Source organism: Triplophysa dalaica, chromosome 19 (genome assembly GCF_015846415.1).
Source record: "Triplophysa dalaica isolate WHDGS20190420 chromosome 19, ASM1584641v1, whole genome shotgun sequence".
NCBI classification, from domain to species: domain Eukaryota; kingdom Metazoa; phylum Chordata; class Actinopteri; order Cypriniformes; family Nemacheilidae; genus Triplophysa; species Triplophysa dalaica.
This window is the reverse complement of record NC_079560.1, coordinates 3,249,251-3,265,780: the sequence shown is the minus strand read 5'-3', so window position 1 is coordinate 3,265,780 and position 16,530 is coordinate 3,249,251. Positions and strand designations below refer to the sequence as shown.

Below are 16,530 nucleotides of genomic sequence, written 5' to 3'. Positions count from 1 at the left end.
AACAAAGACACACACACACACACACACATCATACAAATTTTATTTAAAGAAATTCACGCTGTTGTTTCCTGAAAATTGCTGCTGAAAGTTGTATAAACATTTGTGAGATGAAATAAGAACTTTTACTGATAAGTATATAAACTATATAAAAACCATATTTTTAACGTCTATGTATATAGTTTTTTAAATATTTTAGTCTATCCTTTTTAAATGTGAATGAGTGTGCAAATATTGTGTGTGTATGTGAATATTATTGTAAATGTATATCCTCTTTTATACTGAGTTCTGTTTTGGGAAGTGGACTCCAATTTCATTGTGTCACGCTATAACAATAAACAAATCCAACCTGTGTCACTATGCAATATATATTCAATATGCATCATAAATTCAAAAAGTCTTCTTTCTGCTGCAGTGTCTCTGTAAACTGCGTTCGGAAAAACATGAAGGAGGTTAAAAAATACTTAAACTACAAAAAATGCTATCACTATTGCTTTGAACTAGACTGTAGATCTGCATTTTATTGTGATCTCATCGCACCTTTTGACATCACTTTCTGTCCCCACCAGCACAGCCCTAGGATGTGACATCATAAGTTGCGATGATGAAATAGAACTGTAGTCTTAAATGGGCAAGAGAGCTCATACACAGCTGAGGCACTGAGCAGTCTGTGTGTGTGTCCTTGCTGAGGGTGAAGGTTTTGGAGTCATTTGGAGCGAGCAGTGTGAAAAGGGTGGTATGATGTCAAATGACCAATTAATGGAGCTGAAGAGGCCCTTAAGTGTGCCATGTTTACATACACACACTCCCAAACACACACACAAAAATACGCACACTGGCTGAAAAGACCCATTTGCTGCTCTCTAACACATCAGCCACTCACACACCTGTTCCCACGTACACTTACACACACGCAACATATGCACACGCTGCCCCCTGGCACTAAACCAAAAGCTCTCACGCTAATTGTGTTCTGACTTTAACGGTGGCTTTCTCAGGTGCAATTCTGAACACACACACACGAGCACGTGTACACAACCATGCACACAAACCTCTTTGAAATCCATGAAAAGAAAAGTGATTTTTTTTCATTTTAATTTTGCACTTTCAAAGGACCCAGCTGTGCTCCCTACCTCTATTTTCGTAATAGGGCATCTCTGCGTCTCTGCAAAGCATCTGTTGGATGTTTTTGAGAATTGCACATGAAGCCATTAAAACCGTGTTTCGATATGCATAGTAATGAAGTCCTTAATTAAATTTACAGTAACTTCCATGCAGAAGTTACTGTAACTTGTATTTTGGGGTTTATGCTCAAGCATTTGGATTGTACATTAAAAAGTTTTAAATATTAAGTTTATAACATAAAAAAGTAAGGATGGATTAAAATGATAAAAAAACATTTGAGGCTTTATATGCAAAACTTGGTGGCTTGGTGACTGCATCCACTAATATCACATTGACACCAGCTGGTTAAAAGTCAGTTCTGAAAAAAATGAATTTTGTTTTAAATGCCATTTGATATGTTATATAAATGCAGTGAAATTCTTTCAAGAGCGTGAATGCTATTTCTCACTGTTTATAAAATGGACAAAAATTGTGGCAAACTACACAAATAATCATGTTAGACTAACATCTGCCAGTTTAAATAATTTGCATTTATTAATTTGAAACAATACATTTAAACACATTATTAACAAATGGCATTAACACAAACATGTTACATGAAGGAGAACTTGACCACTCAGACACACACTTACAAAAAACGATTCAATCAGAAACATGCTGACATATCATAATCAGCTCCAGAGGGGCGTAATATTGAGATGAGTTTTCTTCACATGCTCACACACACACACTGTGACGCAGACACAAACACACATCTGAATATAATTTTTTATGCTGATCCATTTTCTCAGCTTCACAGGATCTACATTGTTAAGGCAAAATCGCATAATTTACCTCCTCTTTAATGCACACACATACACACACGCTTCTTTTAAAACACACTGACTTGTAAAAATACTTTGTGTTGGGGGTGTGAGTCTTTCTCTTACTCCCAGAAGGCCTTACTGATTGACTGAAGGGATATTTAGCTTGTTTACAGGCCATTGAGCCCCTCTTGAGAAAACCCTTAGCTTTCACATATTTAGGCTCAGTTTTGTCTTATGTATGTCCTGAAATAACACGGACCGCCCGCAAATGGTTTACGCCCCGTCTGATGATTAATGAAAGCAAGCACGTCAAGAGTCGAATAATTTCCTTATGCACATTCTCTGCATTTTTATTGGTCATGTTCAAGATGATTTTGCCTTCATCGACCAATAGGCAGCAATCTCAGCCAGAGCCAAACACGGTGACAATAACCTATGAAAGACCAATCACATCTTCACTTTTACATTTATTTGAAAACAACATATAAGAGATGATCAGCATCGGGCCTATGTGCTGAATTAGCGTCATGTGCAAATGAGTGGGAAGGCACATTAAAATTTGCTTCTCCATTAAAGGAACAGTTCACCCAATGATGTCATCATTTACTTAGCCTCAAGTTGTTCGAAACCTCTTTACATTTCTTTGTTCTGCTAAACACAATGGAAGATATTTGGAAGAATGTTAGCAATGTTCAGTTCTTGGCCACCATTGATTAAAAATGAAAATGGCGGTCAAAGATGCCCCAGAACTGATTGCTTTCCTGAATTCTCATTTTGTGTTCAACAAACAAAAAAAAATCAATATTCTTTCTGGCAGAACGATGTCACAGAACTGAAAATTGCAAAGATTCTTTCAAATATCTTCCTTTGTGTTCAACAGTCTTTTGTTGACCGCAGAACAAATACATTTGAACAGTTTTGGTCAACCTGAGGGTGAGCAAGGTGACATCATTTTTTATATTTTTTTGTAAGCTGTCATCTTCTGTGCGCTCTCCCCTTCTCTCTCTGAAACACAGTGGCATGGCTAATGAGGTTTTCTGCACGTGATGATATCGTCCCCGCACACTGCGAAACACCCAGTCGAGGACAGACCACGGTGCCAGTGTCTTCTGAGAAGGAATCCGGTCTGAGTCGAATGCGGGAATCAGATGCAGGTTCTCTTGGCGTGCAACATTTCGATGAGGAGGTTGTTGCACGGCACCTCCCCGCTCAGGTGTTTATAACACAGGTAATCTTCGGCCTGCGCGCTCAACGCTCTGAGCTCGGGAAGGCGCATGAGAATCTGACTGAACCTGTCCGGATATTGCGGATAGACGCAGAGCGTGTACTCCAGCAACGCTGCGTTCACTTGTTCATACACGTTTTCGACGTAAGGCTGATTCTCCAACAGTTTCACATCTGCAGAGAGGGAGAGAGAGAGATGACACTCTTCTTAATAAAAGACGGTGTGAGTGGAAAATGGGTTTTCAAGCACTTCACACACACAAATGTATGTGCGCGCGCGCAGAACGGCTGAGGCCCTCGTGCGCTCTCGTAATGAAAAGCAGCTTTTGTTGGCAGCCGCTTGCTTTAAATTGTTTTCACTTAAGGGAATGCGAACAATAAAGGGACATTTTCTCTTGATGCTGAAAAAGAGGACCGCGGCAGCGCGAACCAATATGGGGTCAATCCATTAAACTTCTATTGAGCCGGTGTGTCGCGCAAGCGTCTGCGCGCGGATACGGGGTCCGACTCCCTGCCTTTGTAAACATGAGCGATTCAGCCGGCTTTCATTTTAATTAAGCCCATTACCCAGTTACAGCACGACCCACGCCACACAAAACCCGCCGCCACTCAGAGCAAAGGAGGAACAAATAGCCAATACAACCACGTCCTCGTTAGCGCGGCTGGAAATCAATGCAATATTCATCTTTTTAGAAGTTAATTAGCCTCGGTCAACCCCCGGCGGGGGAATATAGATAGGCGTGCGTTTAACAAGACGCGGGGACGGAGTGACGGGGGCAAACGCGTAAGCTGTGAAAATATCTTTTATATTCAACTTTTAAATCAGCGACTGAACCCACGGGAGGAGAGAGAGAGACGGACGGAGGTGGATATTCCCTCCTCATCTTCAGTAATGAGAAGTTGTTTGGCCTCTGAAATTAGTTATGAACTTAAACTTATAAAGTAAACTTATTAATAAGATAAAAGGCAACTGTGGATAATTGTCGAGACTGCAGGTATAACTCAGCCAGTGATGGGAAGATTCAAAACTGGTCATTTGACTTGAAATTTACAAGACTTTCGAGACACAATATCATTTAAGATTGATAATACAGAATTTTGTGAAATGTCCGAAGAGGGAACATCTCACACCAAAATGAAAGATGTGCTGAACCCCATGATTGCGAAAGCGAAGGAGCAAAAAATCTGAGATTGACAAATGCGCATTGAGTTCTCAAAGTTTTAGATAGACACATCATACTAACATAAGCTACAGTTAGTATTTATTTGACATCAAATCAAAACTGACCCCATTTACTTCCTTAATGAATATTCCACATCTCAAGATGAACTTTTCACAGGTCGAATGTTATTCCGAAGAGAACAAATCAAAATTTGATTTTTTGGTGGCTTGGTTTTGTTTTTTTCTTAAAAAACACATTCTTTGTCGCATGATGTCACGAAGCCTTCTTATTTTCAAACCAATTTTACAGAAAGTTATCTAAGTTTTATAACTCCACTGATATAATGAAGCGATTCGTGTGATGTCTCACCCGGGTTAAAGAGGATTAGGTATTTCAGACAGGCGGTTTCTCTGCGGTCCAGCTGAAGTTCTTGTAGACGATGCACCAGCTCCTGACCTCTCTGTATCATTCCACTCAGAGTTACCCCCGCCTGAGCCAGTAAAGTCGTAAACTCAACCTAATAAACACACACACAGATGTAAATACATCAGTACAAATACACATTTTAGTAAATAAAATGTGTATAATCATACCGGTGTTACCTCTTGTCCTGTAATGAGAAGCACACTTTCTGCTTTCCCATGATGCAACTGTCTGGCGATGTAATCCAGCACAAGTAGTTCGCTCCAACAGTTATGGAGCAACTTCATCTGATCTCCTACCTGTAAAGCAGCCAAAGCGAGAGAAAACGAATGAAAAATCAATAAGGGGAATGAGTTGTTTACGGAAATATGTAAATATACATTATGTATATTTTTTTCACCTTTAGAGAACAGGACACCTGATGTCTCCTTTTAACGTATTGCTTTTGTCTTTCTTAAAAGATAACTACTAAAACCAGTGGAACCACTTGCTGATGCAATTTAAGCACATTGAGCTGCATAACAGTTGTCCAAAAGCATAGCTCAGATAGTTTGGCTCATGGAAGAATTTGCTAAGAAATGTCAATGTTAATTTTAAAATATTTTGACTTCAGGATTTGAAGTAATGGTAGAATTGAAAATGTGAACAGAATTGTCATATTGTTATGAAATTATATGGTTGACAGATGTGATTTAAAGGTATACTTTTCCCAAAAACGAAAATCGTGACATCATTTACTGAACCTCAGGTTGTTCCAAACCTTTCTACATTTCATTGTTTTTCTGAACACACGGGAAGAAATTCGGAAGAATGTCAGATCTCAGCCATCATTTGCTGCCATAGTAGATAAAAAATACTATGTGAGTCAATGGGGGGTTAGATTTGACAATCTTCCAGATATCTTCCAGTGTGAATTTTCATTTTTTTGAGCGAAGTATCCCTAAAACAGATATTTTCTCTAAGAAACATACATTTTGAAAACATAATTTGAAATGAAAGCGATCTCATGATTTAAAAATTGAAATTGATTCTTACTGATATTCTTATGTGTACACAAAAAAAATATTCTTAATCGACAAGGCCAGGATAATAGAAAATACATTCAGATATTCATATGTGGTGCTTTATGAATTTGCCAGTTAGCCTACACACACGCAGACGTGTTTAAAAGAAACCTCACCCACAGAACAGTTCCAAAGAGCTACAAGTTTTCCAACACAATGGCATTCATTTATGAAACGGAACAGAATGGACCGAAGAATCATTCAGGTTAGTCGAGTTGCGAAGCGATGTTCAGTCTCTACGGTGGGCAGCTATTGTGCTTATTCAGGCTCCAGTTTAGCAGGTGTAATTGGATTGAAATTGGCCGATAATGTGGATAATAATTCTAGAGAGATAATTTTCACTTTTGTTCGGGAGATGTGTGACCCCGACTGTAGAATTCTGGGGCTAAACAGTTCATTTAAGCAAAAACATTCTCTATATTTATTAAAGCACATTGAATGGAATGCTAGCTCCATCACTCCCATTATGACACGTTTCTGTTGCCATGACGAGAGATGCGGCACATTCCGCACAACACACAGTGATAAAAGCTGTAGATATGCATACGCAGAAAAGATGCACATTCAAATAAACATGCAAGATTGAACAAGAATCAGCTAAATAACTGTGACTGTTTTAAATAATGATTTCTGATCATTGAATGAGTGAAGGGTTAGTAAACTATTGTTGCAAGCAAATTCATTTTGTGCTTCTAAAATGAATGATCGTCCAATTCTAGCATGACCTAAAACAATAGTTTCACGTTTGACCTTCAGCCTGACGGCATAAGGTCTGGAGCTCTGGACTCACAAAAAAGTTTGATCTCAATTGCCAAGGACCGACTAACAAGCTATTTGACTAACATGTAAAACAACCAATTAGAGTTCATATTGTTTCCAGGCAGATTAAATAAATAACACAACACACTTCTCCTGAATCCTGCAGAATTTATACGATGAACTTCCAAATTCAAGATGTGTTTTCAGTTATGTGTGTTTTTTGCATTATACATACATAGAGGCATGACTAGACCAAACAGTGACCATAATATTGTTAAGAAAAATCTTAAAGGTTCTGTGTATGATATTTAAGGGGACTTCACCCCTCATCCCTCCCTTTCGGTTGACATTGTGATAAACTAAGAGATCGTCAGGAGATAACGTATTTACGAAACGTGCTTTGTAAGAGAAAAAATGGTTTGCAAAATGTATGGTTAAAAAGCATGTTGCATCAGCAATAGGATCGGACCAAAATGTATAAACCATTGCTTCAATGATTGGATTGCGCCTAGAACGCTAAACCAACGGCAGGAAGTGAAGCCACCGTAGGCGATCACGCCGCCATCTTGGTATGCCCAACTGACAGAGAGCTCCATTGACTTAAGTTCACAACGATGATCTAAAATAACTAGTTTCTCAGCTTATTTCGCGCGCTATGCTTTTTTAGTTCACATGTGTGGATAAATTAATGGTAACTTCGGATGTTTTTTCCAATGTTTCAGTTATTTTGGGCAGAATAGCAAAATGTAGAAATGAATGTAGCTATCCGTAGCTGAGTAGCCGTATTGCACACTGTTGTAATGGCACATGTGTAAAAGTTTAGAAATAAATTGTTTTTAATAATAATTGTTTTATCATTAATATGTTTTTACAACCTATATATTAATATAATAGAATGTGGTCTATTATGTAGCTTCAGTGTAATTGAATAATGAGCAATAAAGTCATTTAATTAGATAGGCGTATGTATTTGTCACCTCTGCAAATCCAGATCCCTGTCCAAAACAACCCCCAAGACATAAATAAAAGAAATAAAAAGACTCCCAATCCAGTAAGTGTCTAAATGCGAGAGCCTTTCAGAATTACATGTAGCTAGCTACTACGGTTACAACTCTACTTGAGTATTTCAGTTTGTCCTCTGCTGCCTGAGTTATAAGAGCTGTTTGAAACTGTATTTTGGAGAGTGTCATATACCCTCGACACACTGCGGCCTATTATGCGTGACAGAGAAAAATCCTTGCTCTGAAAAGATTCTGAGTAAAACAAGACCCTTGTCCATATCTCAGCAATAGCTGTTGACTCTGAAATCGCACGCAGACATTCAAATGGTTCCCTCCAAGCGTTTTATATATTTTGTAACCCTCGGTTTATCAGAGATATTACTTGCCTGCTGCCCCTGACTTCCACATAGTAGCCTTTATTTTTCTAGCTATCTTTTTCTCGGTACGTGCTTGTCTGTATTTCTCAGAAAAATCCTGGGCTCTTTTGTGTTCAGAACTAGAGAAATCCTGAAATAACACATTAAATACAAATGAAACAGAAATTATTGAAATGACTACATTGCATCTTTAAAAAAAAAATCTCAAAACAAATATTGAGAATAGCATTGTCTTTTGCATTCTAAAGAAGAAAGAAAGGACGTCACATTTTTTTATTTTTGGCTGAACTATTCCTTCTTCTAACCATAGAAGAACACCATCTAGTGTTCAATTTACTCAGTATACCCACTTTATTTTGTAACGACCACATGGTTGAATTCTATCCTACTATAGACAAAAAAGTAAAATAATAACTTTCAACTCGGACCTCACCTGAATAAGGTGTGTGTTTCAGTGTGTTGTTCTGTTTGTCAGGACACTGCATATATTTGTCTTCAGAGGGTAAATAAACTAACAATTTACATCCGGAATACTGTATGTGCGGGTGTACGTGTATGAGCACACCTGTCCAGGTAACAGTGTGAGGTGGAAACGGTCCATCAGCACAGACAGAGGGTGCGATGACAGTTTTGGTACACATTGTAGCATCCTCTGAAGCCCCACTACTCATGTACTGATTCTGAGTGTGTCAGCATCATTGTACACTGTTTTATTTGATAAGATTCTGTGGTCATACCATGTCTTTTAAAGTACCTTGGGGTACCTTGTCAATAACATGATAAATACACTGTACCGAATATCACCACAATATCTTTCTGTAAGAGGTGCATATTTTAGGGATTGATGCTCAGTTATGTCTTGTAAGAACAGCACAGCAGGGCAAAAAAATGTCTAAAATGAAAGTATAAAATGCTAAAAATATGTCTGTGACAGTCCATTTGAAGCGATAATGTTTATGTAAAATGTAAAAAAATATTGTTGATTGAAACAGCACTAAAAGAAAAATGGGCATTTCAGTGAGAATGTCAACCTTACCAAGAAAAAAAATAGTTTTTACCAGCGACTTTTACTGGTAAAAGTACAGATTTTTACATTTGGTGGTTCAAATACCCATGTGAGATCTCTCTATAAATTGGCAAAGCATTTGATTTATTTTTAGTGCATAAATATTAAGTAACTATTTTATGTTCTTTAAGGAGGCATCCCTTCTCTATTCATATAATATTACTTCGGGATTGTGCATTTTATTTTACAGAAATCTTTCAAGTTTATCGTCTGCCAAAAAACGCGTCCGTTTTTAGTCACATGTTTATTTCCCTTTTTTTAAATATATATATATTTTTTATCGACTGACTTTTTTATGTTTAGACTCTATCAACAAGGGTTCGGTAAAATATAAACAGATGGTTCAATACATTCGTAACAAATTCATCCTCTGCATTTTTATGTCACGTCCATGACGCTGGAATTGCCCAAATGCTAAGCAATAACAATTACGGGCAAGCATTTCAGAAAGCTGAACCTCTCTGTTATTCATATAAAAATGAATCAGCCTTCGTTAGTCTAAAACAACATCACTTCAGCTAAATCAAGTTAAAATGCAACTTACTGAAAACAGAAACTAAAAACCTTTCCTAAAGGGAAAGACAATAATAGTTTGAAATTATGCAGTAGATATAGCCTGTTACATCTATTGATACATCTATATATCATAATATACATATCAACATTCTTAAAAATAATTTTATTTTATGGTTCCTTGGATATTCATAATTCTACGTTCTTCAAATAGGACATTTCTAGAAATGAAAAAGTATTACAAAGGCCTGTCTGTACACTGTAATCTAATGTATCCAAAAGATTGAGACTTGTTGAATAAGACAAACCTTCCCTCACAGAGACTAGACTGAACAGAGATCACATTTTCTGCTTATCAGGAGTGGAATTTGGCCACTGAAATCCCCCCCCCCCCACTCACTCAAGTGAACCAATGTAGTGCATGAAAATCACTCAAAATCAAAGAACATCAAGTAAGGATTTGCTTCTCATCGAGCAGATGACAATTTGGAAGCAACTACTGTGATGTATTTAAATTCATTTTCTCATGCCCTTTTTCTTTGTCTGACCATTTAAGCTCTAATAATAAATCAAATTTGACTTTGGCCTTCCTATTGTTTTCCATGCTCCTGCTTCCTACCTTTATTATATCTCTAGTTTTTGAAATGTGTAAAATGTATGTGTGTGTGCATGCGTGCATGCGCGTATCTGACTTCAGTATCATTATCCATTTGTCATTGTAGACATCTGCATATATTTGTAAGGATAAATTGTGTTTATGGGAATTCAAAAGCTGTGGATTGATGTGTGCTTGCTGCATTGTCAGCAATATTTGGAAACACTGAGAGAGAGAGAAAGAGTAGCTCAGAATGAACAAAAGACAGGATTGTATCCTCAATTTCCTTTAAGACAACAGACACTCGAGAGTTTATTTAAAGACCTCTCCATAACCACCAAAAACCCAAGTGTTTTATTTAAAGACCGCCTCAATGCTGTGGGTTAAAATGGACACAATAAATATATTGTGTTCTCGTTACTATTGTTGTTTCCAGAAGGTTGATGTACCTAATGAAGTTCACCTGAGTTCATAACAGCAATTTTTATTTTGACAAATTTAAGCTTGCATGAAATAACCCCCATCTTGATGTTTGGCATTTATCCATTTAGCAACATTGTGAAAAAGTAACTAAACCAAGCGCAAAACAGTCACGTTACAAATGCATTTCGCTCACAGATGAATTTCCCCTATATTCTCAGTGAACCTCACATTATTTTGATTATAATGCTCCACAATAAAATTTCACAAAAAAATGTTTCACCACATTTGGATTAGCATGCTATGAAATACTTGACGGACAGCATAAAAAGCCATTTAAAGATGAAACTGCATACGAGAACCAAACAACCAAAGCAAATGTGTCTAGATCACACATCATCACTCCACTTAAAGGGATAGTTCATGCAAAAATAAAATAAAAGTTTTTTAGAAATGACTGTGTGCTTATGTGTCCATACTGTGGAAGTCAATTGGGGCCATAATGTTTGGTTGCCAACATTCTTAAAAAAAACATTTTTTTTTCAAAATAAACAAATTCATGAGGATGAGTAAATGATAAATGTTAATTCATTAAACTTGTCATCAACATCAGTTCACACCATCAAAACCATTTTAAGTTAAATGTTTCTGTTATCTTCACTATGAACCAACATAAAGTGAATACTTTTAGTGAAAACACCTGATGATTGTAGAGAATGAAACATTATCTTTCACATGCTAGTGTCTTGATGAATGAGACAGCAGTCCTGTGCAAACACAGAAGGCTAGAACACACACCAGTTCAAGTTTCTCATTCATGTCACTGTCATTTCATCATGCCAACTGTATCCACACTGTTTACAGACACATTGTATGTGTACCAAAAGAGCATTACACGAGACACGGTTTCAGTTTCAGAGCGGAAATGGACTTCCTCCATCAATTCAGATATGCTTTGTTCACACTTTTAATTCAGATCACTAAATAATAAGGATTTCAAATTACACTCACCTTGAGCTCCTTAAAGAAGATGCACCCCCGTGCCCACTCCACGATGGAGAAGAGGGTCTGATCGGCCATGTGGCACATTAGGCCAAAAGTGGTGAGCCGTTCTGGTTTGGCTGCGTGGCGTGCATTCTGTTCCTGATTGGCTACAGTGCTCCGAGGGCTCTGTTCCTGCTGCAGGTGGGCCAGGTGGGTGCTTATCTTGTTTTGCACCTGCAGCTCATCCTGCTCACAGCGAACAAACTGCAGAACCAGCGCTGGTATCGTCAGGCCCGGTGCGGTCCCCGTGGGGCTGATCGACACTTGCGTCTGGTCTACATACGTATAACCCGGCACAGATTCTGGGGAGCTGGCGCTCGTGTAGTGCTCTGAACTTGTGTAGTGGTCGGGGTACTCAGACTTGATGGCACGGCCGGGCAGGGGTGGGTATGGGTACTGTGCTGGGATTGGGGTGTGGGCAGAGAAAGGGACAGATAAACCAAGCGAGCTTGGTGCATATAGACTGTGTTCGTAATCGACAGGGGCCAGAGTGGTGCCGGCGTTTGGATGGCTGGGTTTTGGGGTTGGGACAGGCAGTGTTGTGTTGAAGCTGTAGTCGGTTTGGGGTGAGGATAGTAAAGGGGGCGTGGCCTCCATCTTTAAGCCACTTGCCCGAATAAGCGCTTTCTTCTGTTGCTTTAACGCCCTGTCGCGTTTGTACATCGGACCGAATTTGTTGCGCCCTCCTCGCATCCTATCCGCACGCACAGCTGTGGTCAATAAAAGAAAGATAATGTATTAAATTTTACACTGATGGTAATTATATATTACATGTTAACTGTCAACTGTTGAAGTATCTCCAACCTTGACTAAATAAAAAAAGGTGTATAGCATACTTTAATAGATGATAAATGTTTATTTTTAAATAAATGAATTCTAAAAAATTGCAGTGGCAATTAATATCAAGTATAATCAATTTTACTAGATAAAAATAATATGTAACAACAATACTAATTGTTTTAATACCTAAAACAAAACCATTAAATTATAAAGGGTTAACGTCAGCCAAGCGAAAATAAATCACATTGTACAAACAAAATAAACTGTGTTAGGGCTTTTTGTCCGCTCATAAAATTCGTCCTTCTTTTAACTCACGGAATAGTTAAAAATACCTAACTGATTAAAGATAGAGCTGGTCTTAAATGAATACTTAACCTTGATCCGAACAGCAAAGCGCAGGCGGTAATGCAAAGGTGCCTGAAGATAATAGCGACCTTGCAGATTTTCTTATGTTGATTTTTTTCTTCTAATTTCTCGAATCTCTAAAACAGCTTATTCAAACAGCTGCAATGATTTCTTTACAATCAAATTTGTGTTTTAAAATAGTTAACGTTCTTATTTTTTCAGATATTCACTAAAGAACATGTTCGATTGATGAATATGACTTTAACATTCATAAAAACTACAATAAGCCTTCTAAATAAATCATATCTCTCTAAGGGCATACTATATAATTAAATTAAGGTATTAAAATATACAACTGAAAATCGCAAAATAATACAAACAAATAGAAATATGACCCTTGTTTTTTCATTATATTTATTATATGTGTATTTCATTTTAAGCTTAATAACTCTAAGGGTACATTTTAATAAGAATTAATATGATTGATTTCGTAAGTCAAATATGTAACACACTCATTTATATTGTCATTTCCTTCAACATTTTTATGAAATTCCACGTCAATTTAATTAAATTTAATATTTATATTAAATAAGAAAAGACGTAATACGGTTCCCTCACCCTCCAGTCGCATCCCGACGTTCAGACATTTCTGGAAACGGCAGAACGGACATCGTTTCCTCTGAGTTTTGTCAATTTTACAGTCCTGGCTCTCCGCACATGTGTAGCGTTTATTATTCTGCACGGTCCTCTTAAAGAAACCCTGAAGAGAAGAGATCCCAGTTATAAAGGCGAACTTTGTTACCAATCTGTTCTCATTTTAGCATCGTGATCTGTTTCTTCCTCCGTTTCATACCGTCATCAATGCCAAGACAAAAATAATAAAGTCCTCGATCAACATGATTTAGATAAAGAGACCGATCATATTTTATCTCAACATAAATAAATAACTTTTTTTCCAGTATAAAAAAGAATAAAAAAGAAATTAATCTCGCGACCTGTATTGCATTAACAATTAACAACATTATTATATATCCTTATGATTTTATTAACACGTTGGAAACGCCCATCTGACTGTATAGAGAAAGATAGCATGTTAAATTAATACCTTGCAACTCTCGCAGGTCAATAATCCGTAATGATATCCAGAAACTTTATCCCCACACACCGGACACATCTCTTCCAGTTCAGTATCATAACTGTAGTCCATCCCGCCCCGCCGAGCGCCTCCTAAACACACGTGCATGAAACAAGGTCACACTTTCACTTCACTGGAAATTGTTGCAGCTGCTTGCAGATAAACATTCCAGTAATGCAATAAAATTACTATATTTTGAATTGTTACATAGATACAATGTAAGGTGTAACTATAAGGACTAATTCCATTAAATACTATGTAAGCTGTAAAGCACTAATACCATTAAATTAGCTTTTCGTTTGCCATAGTTTAATGTGTTAAACATTTCGTTAAGGCTAAATTAACAAACCTTTAGCCTTCATTTTTTTTCATTTTGTATCTTTACGTTATCAGTAAATGTTTATAAAGTCAATTAATACGCATGCAAAACAGGGAAAATACAGGATTTATAATGAAGCACTTTTGATAAAATGAGGTAATTATTATTATATAGCATTTTATTCATAAAATTGTATTCATGAAATCGATTTAAAGATTTATAAATAATTAATTACCAAAATAGAGTAATATTTCACATGTAAATAAATATATTGTGTATTCGCTACTACAAAATTTCCATTGGTTCAAAAAATGAATGAATAAAATAAACGAAGGGAGATGAAGCACTTCGGTCGAAGTCAAGCGAATGTGTTACCTGTGAGTGACTCTGTGTTCCTCCTCGGTGGTACGGTGCTGGTTTTCTCTGCGGTAGGAATTTATTCCCACAAAACGCGCCTGGCTGGCACTCGTTGGATCCGCAGCACCTGCAAGATACTGCCGGTTCAGTGTGCGCGCGCGACTCCCGGTAAAAACGAGTGGGATGTCCGCGAGGGCAGCGGCACTTAGTGTTTTGGCCTCGCGTGTTCACACTGCAGACATGCCCTCATATTCAAACACACATGCACACTCACATACACAAAAGAGTCAATGAGCGACAGGAAGAAGCGCCTATCAACAGTTCTGAGGATACAGGGAGGAGACAAAACTCTCTATTCTCTGCCCACAAATAAACCATCTGTTCCTCCTGAAATAAGCATCATTTTATTCATCGTATTAATTTATAAAATAAATCCCACGTGTGGAAAAACACTTTATAAGACATTGAAGGAAATCATAGCAGCTGCATATTTGTCGTCAGACCTTCAAAGAGGCCCATACTATAAGCTATAATATTAATATTAATGGTTAAGCAGGCAAATTATTTTTAGTTAAACATGTGCCATACGGCTGGAGGGGGTGATGTAGGCCAACGAATAATATTTGAAATAAATATGAATGTCGTGGTGTTGCATTATGCAGTATGAGATCATCTTCTAAGGCAACAAACGCACGTGACATTTAAAGACGGAAAAAATTAAGACTTTAACGAGCACACTTAACGACTTTGAGATTTGCGATTTTATGAAAAAAAAATACGTTTACCGTTTCCTGTCATCAACCCAGGTGACGGATCTGATTTAGAAAATAAATAAATAAAAACGAAAAGGAAGAAATTAAAAGCTACATCATAGAGCCTACTACTCTCTCACCCGTTACGCATGGGACTATGTTTGTAAATGCATTTTCAGCTTGCATCTATTAACAAATACAAAACACAAATATGAGAATGGAATTTATCAGAATCAAGTTGGACATGGTGTCTAAATTGCAAGACACTTTTTCCCAAACATTTCCCTTATCACGCAGAAATAATAATTCAGTCACACTGCTTCGAAACTGTAACGCCCAACTGTCCGTATAAATGTAATAACACAACCGTATTTTAGTAAACCAAGCTGCATTTGTTGTCTAAACGCATACAAACACACAGTCTCTTTAAAGAATCTGCCATTCTGGTACTCTCACGAATGAGTGTCTCCATATGGCGCATTTCCCATCACCTATTGTGCACCCAAATCAATGAAGAGCATTCTTTATCAGAGGCACACATGGAACATGTGTGTACACAATACATACCAAAGTCAAGGTGCTTTTAATTTCTCATTATCATATTAATTAATGGACCTCAACTTCACAGACGGTGAGTGCCAGAACAGCAGCATGGACTGGGTCACATGTCACCGTTGTTATGGAAATAACTACAATAATATGTCATTTGGTTGTTTTAATAGGCCTACAAGGCTTCAGCTAAAATTTAAACCACCACGAAAAAGAAATCCATCGTGTAACCAAAAGTGTGAACGGTTTTGTTTAGCGACCCACTTTTGTTACTCATTATTTTCAAGTTTGTGTAAATTGTACAATGTTAAATATATTATAATTGTACATTTTGCCTACATCCCATATACTTAATATGTAGTTCTAGCTTTATAAAGCACGAACAGACATAAGATCTCAAATATTTCAAGTATTTAAATATTTAATTTTTTTGCGCACGCGGGTTACGGCTCCGCGCACTATCCTCATGATGTGCTGCCTGTCTTTCCATCAAAATCCACCGGTAAAGAACGGATCTGGAGATGCTTGTATTGTTCTGTAAACATTAATAAACAACATTTTGGCAAAAAAAACACTTTACGCGTCACGACAAACAAGCGACATTCCGCAAGGTCAAAACACCGTATTTCATCACACAAGACCTGAACATTGCACCTGATTTTATTTTTTTTAATGGGAAAGTGAGAGAGAGAGGGGGATGAAAAATAGAGATTCAA

At 37.4% G+C, this 16,530-nt stretch overlaps 1 protein-coding gene across 1 annotated transcript; it reads right to left on the bottom strand.

The window, feature by feature from the left end:
• Positions 1-1,637: 1,637 nt before the first annotated feature.
• Positions 1,638-14,776, bottom strand: nr5a1b (nuclear receptor subfamily 5, group A, member 1b). The gene is made up of 7 exons (XM_056731888.1): positions 14,532-14,776; positions 13,808-13,929; positions 13,321-13,462; positions 11,545-12,287; positions 4,918-5,037; positions 4,685-4,832; positions 1,638-3,326 (listed from the first exon to the last, which is right to left on the bottom strand). Exons 2-7 carry the CDS (start codon positions 13,907-13,909, stop codon positions 3,073-3,075), a joined length of 1,509 nt encoding a protein of 502 aa, XP_056587866.1. The 5' UTR covers positions 13,910-13,929; positions 14,532-14,776; the 3' UTR covers positions 1,638-3,072.
• Positions 14,777-16,530: the final 1,754 nt, after the last annotated feature.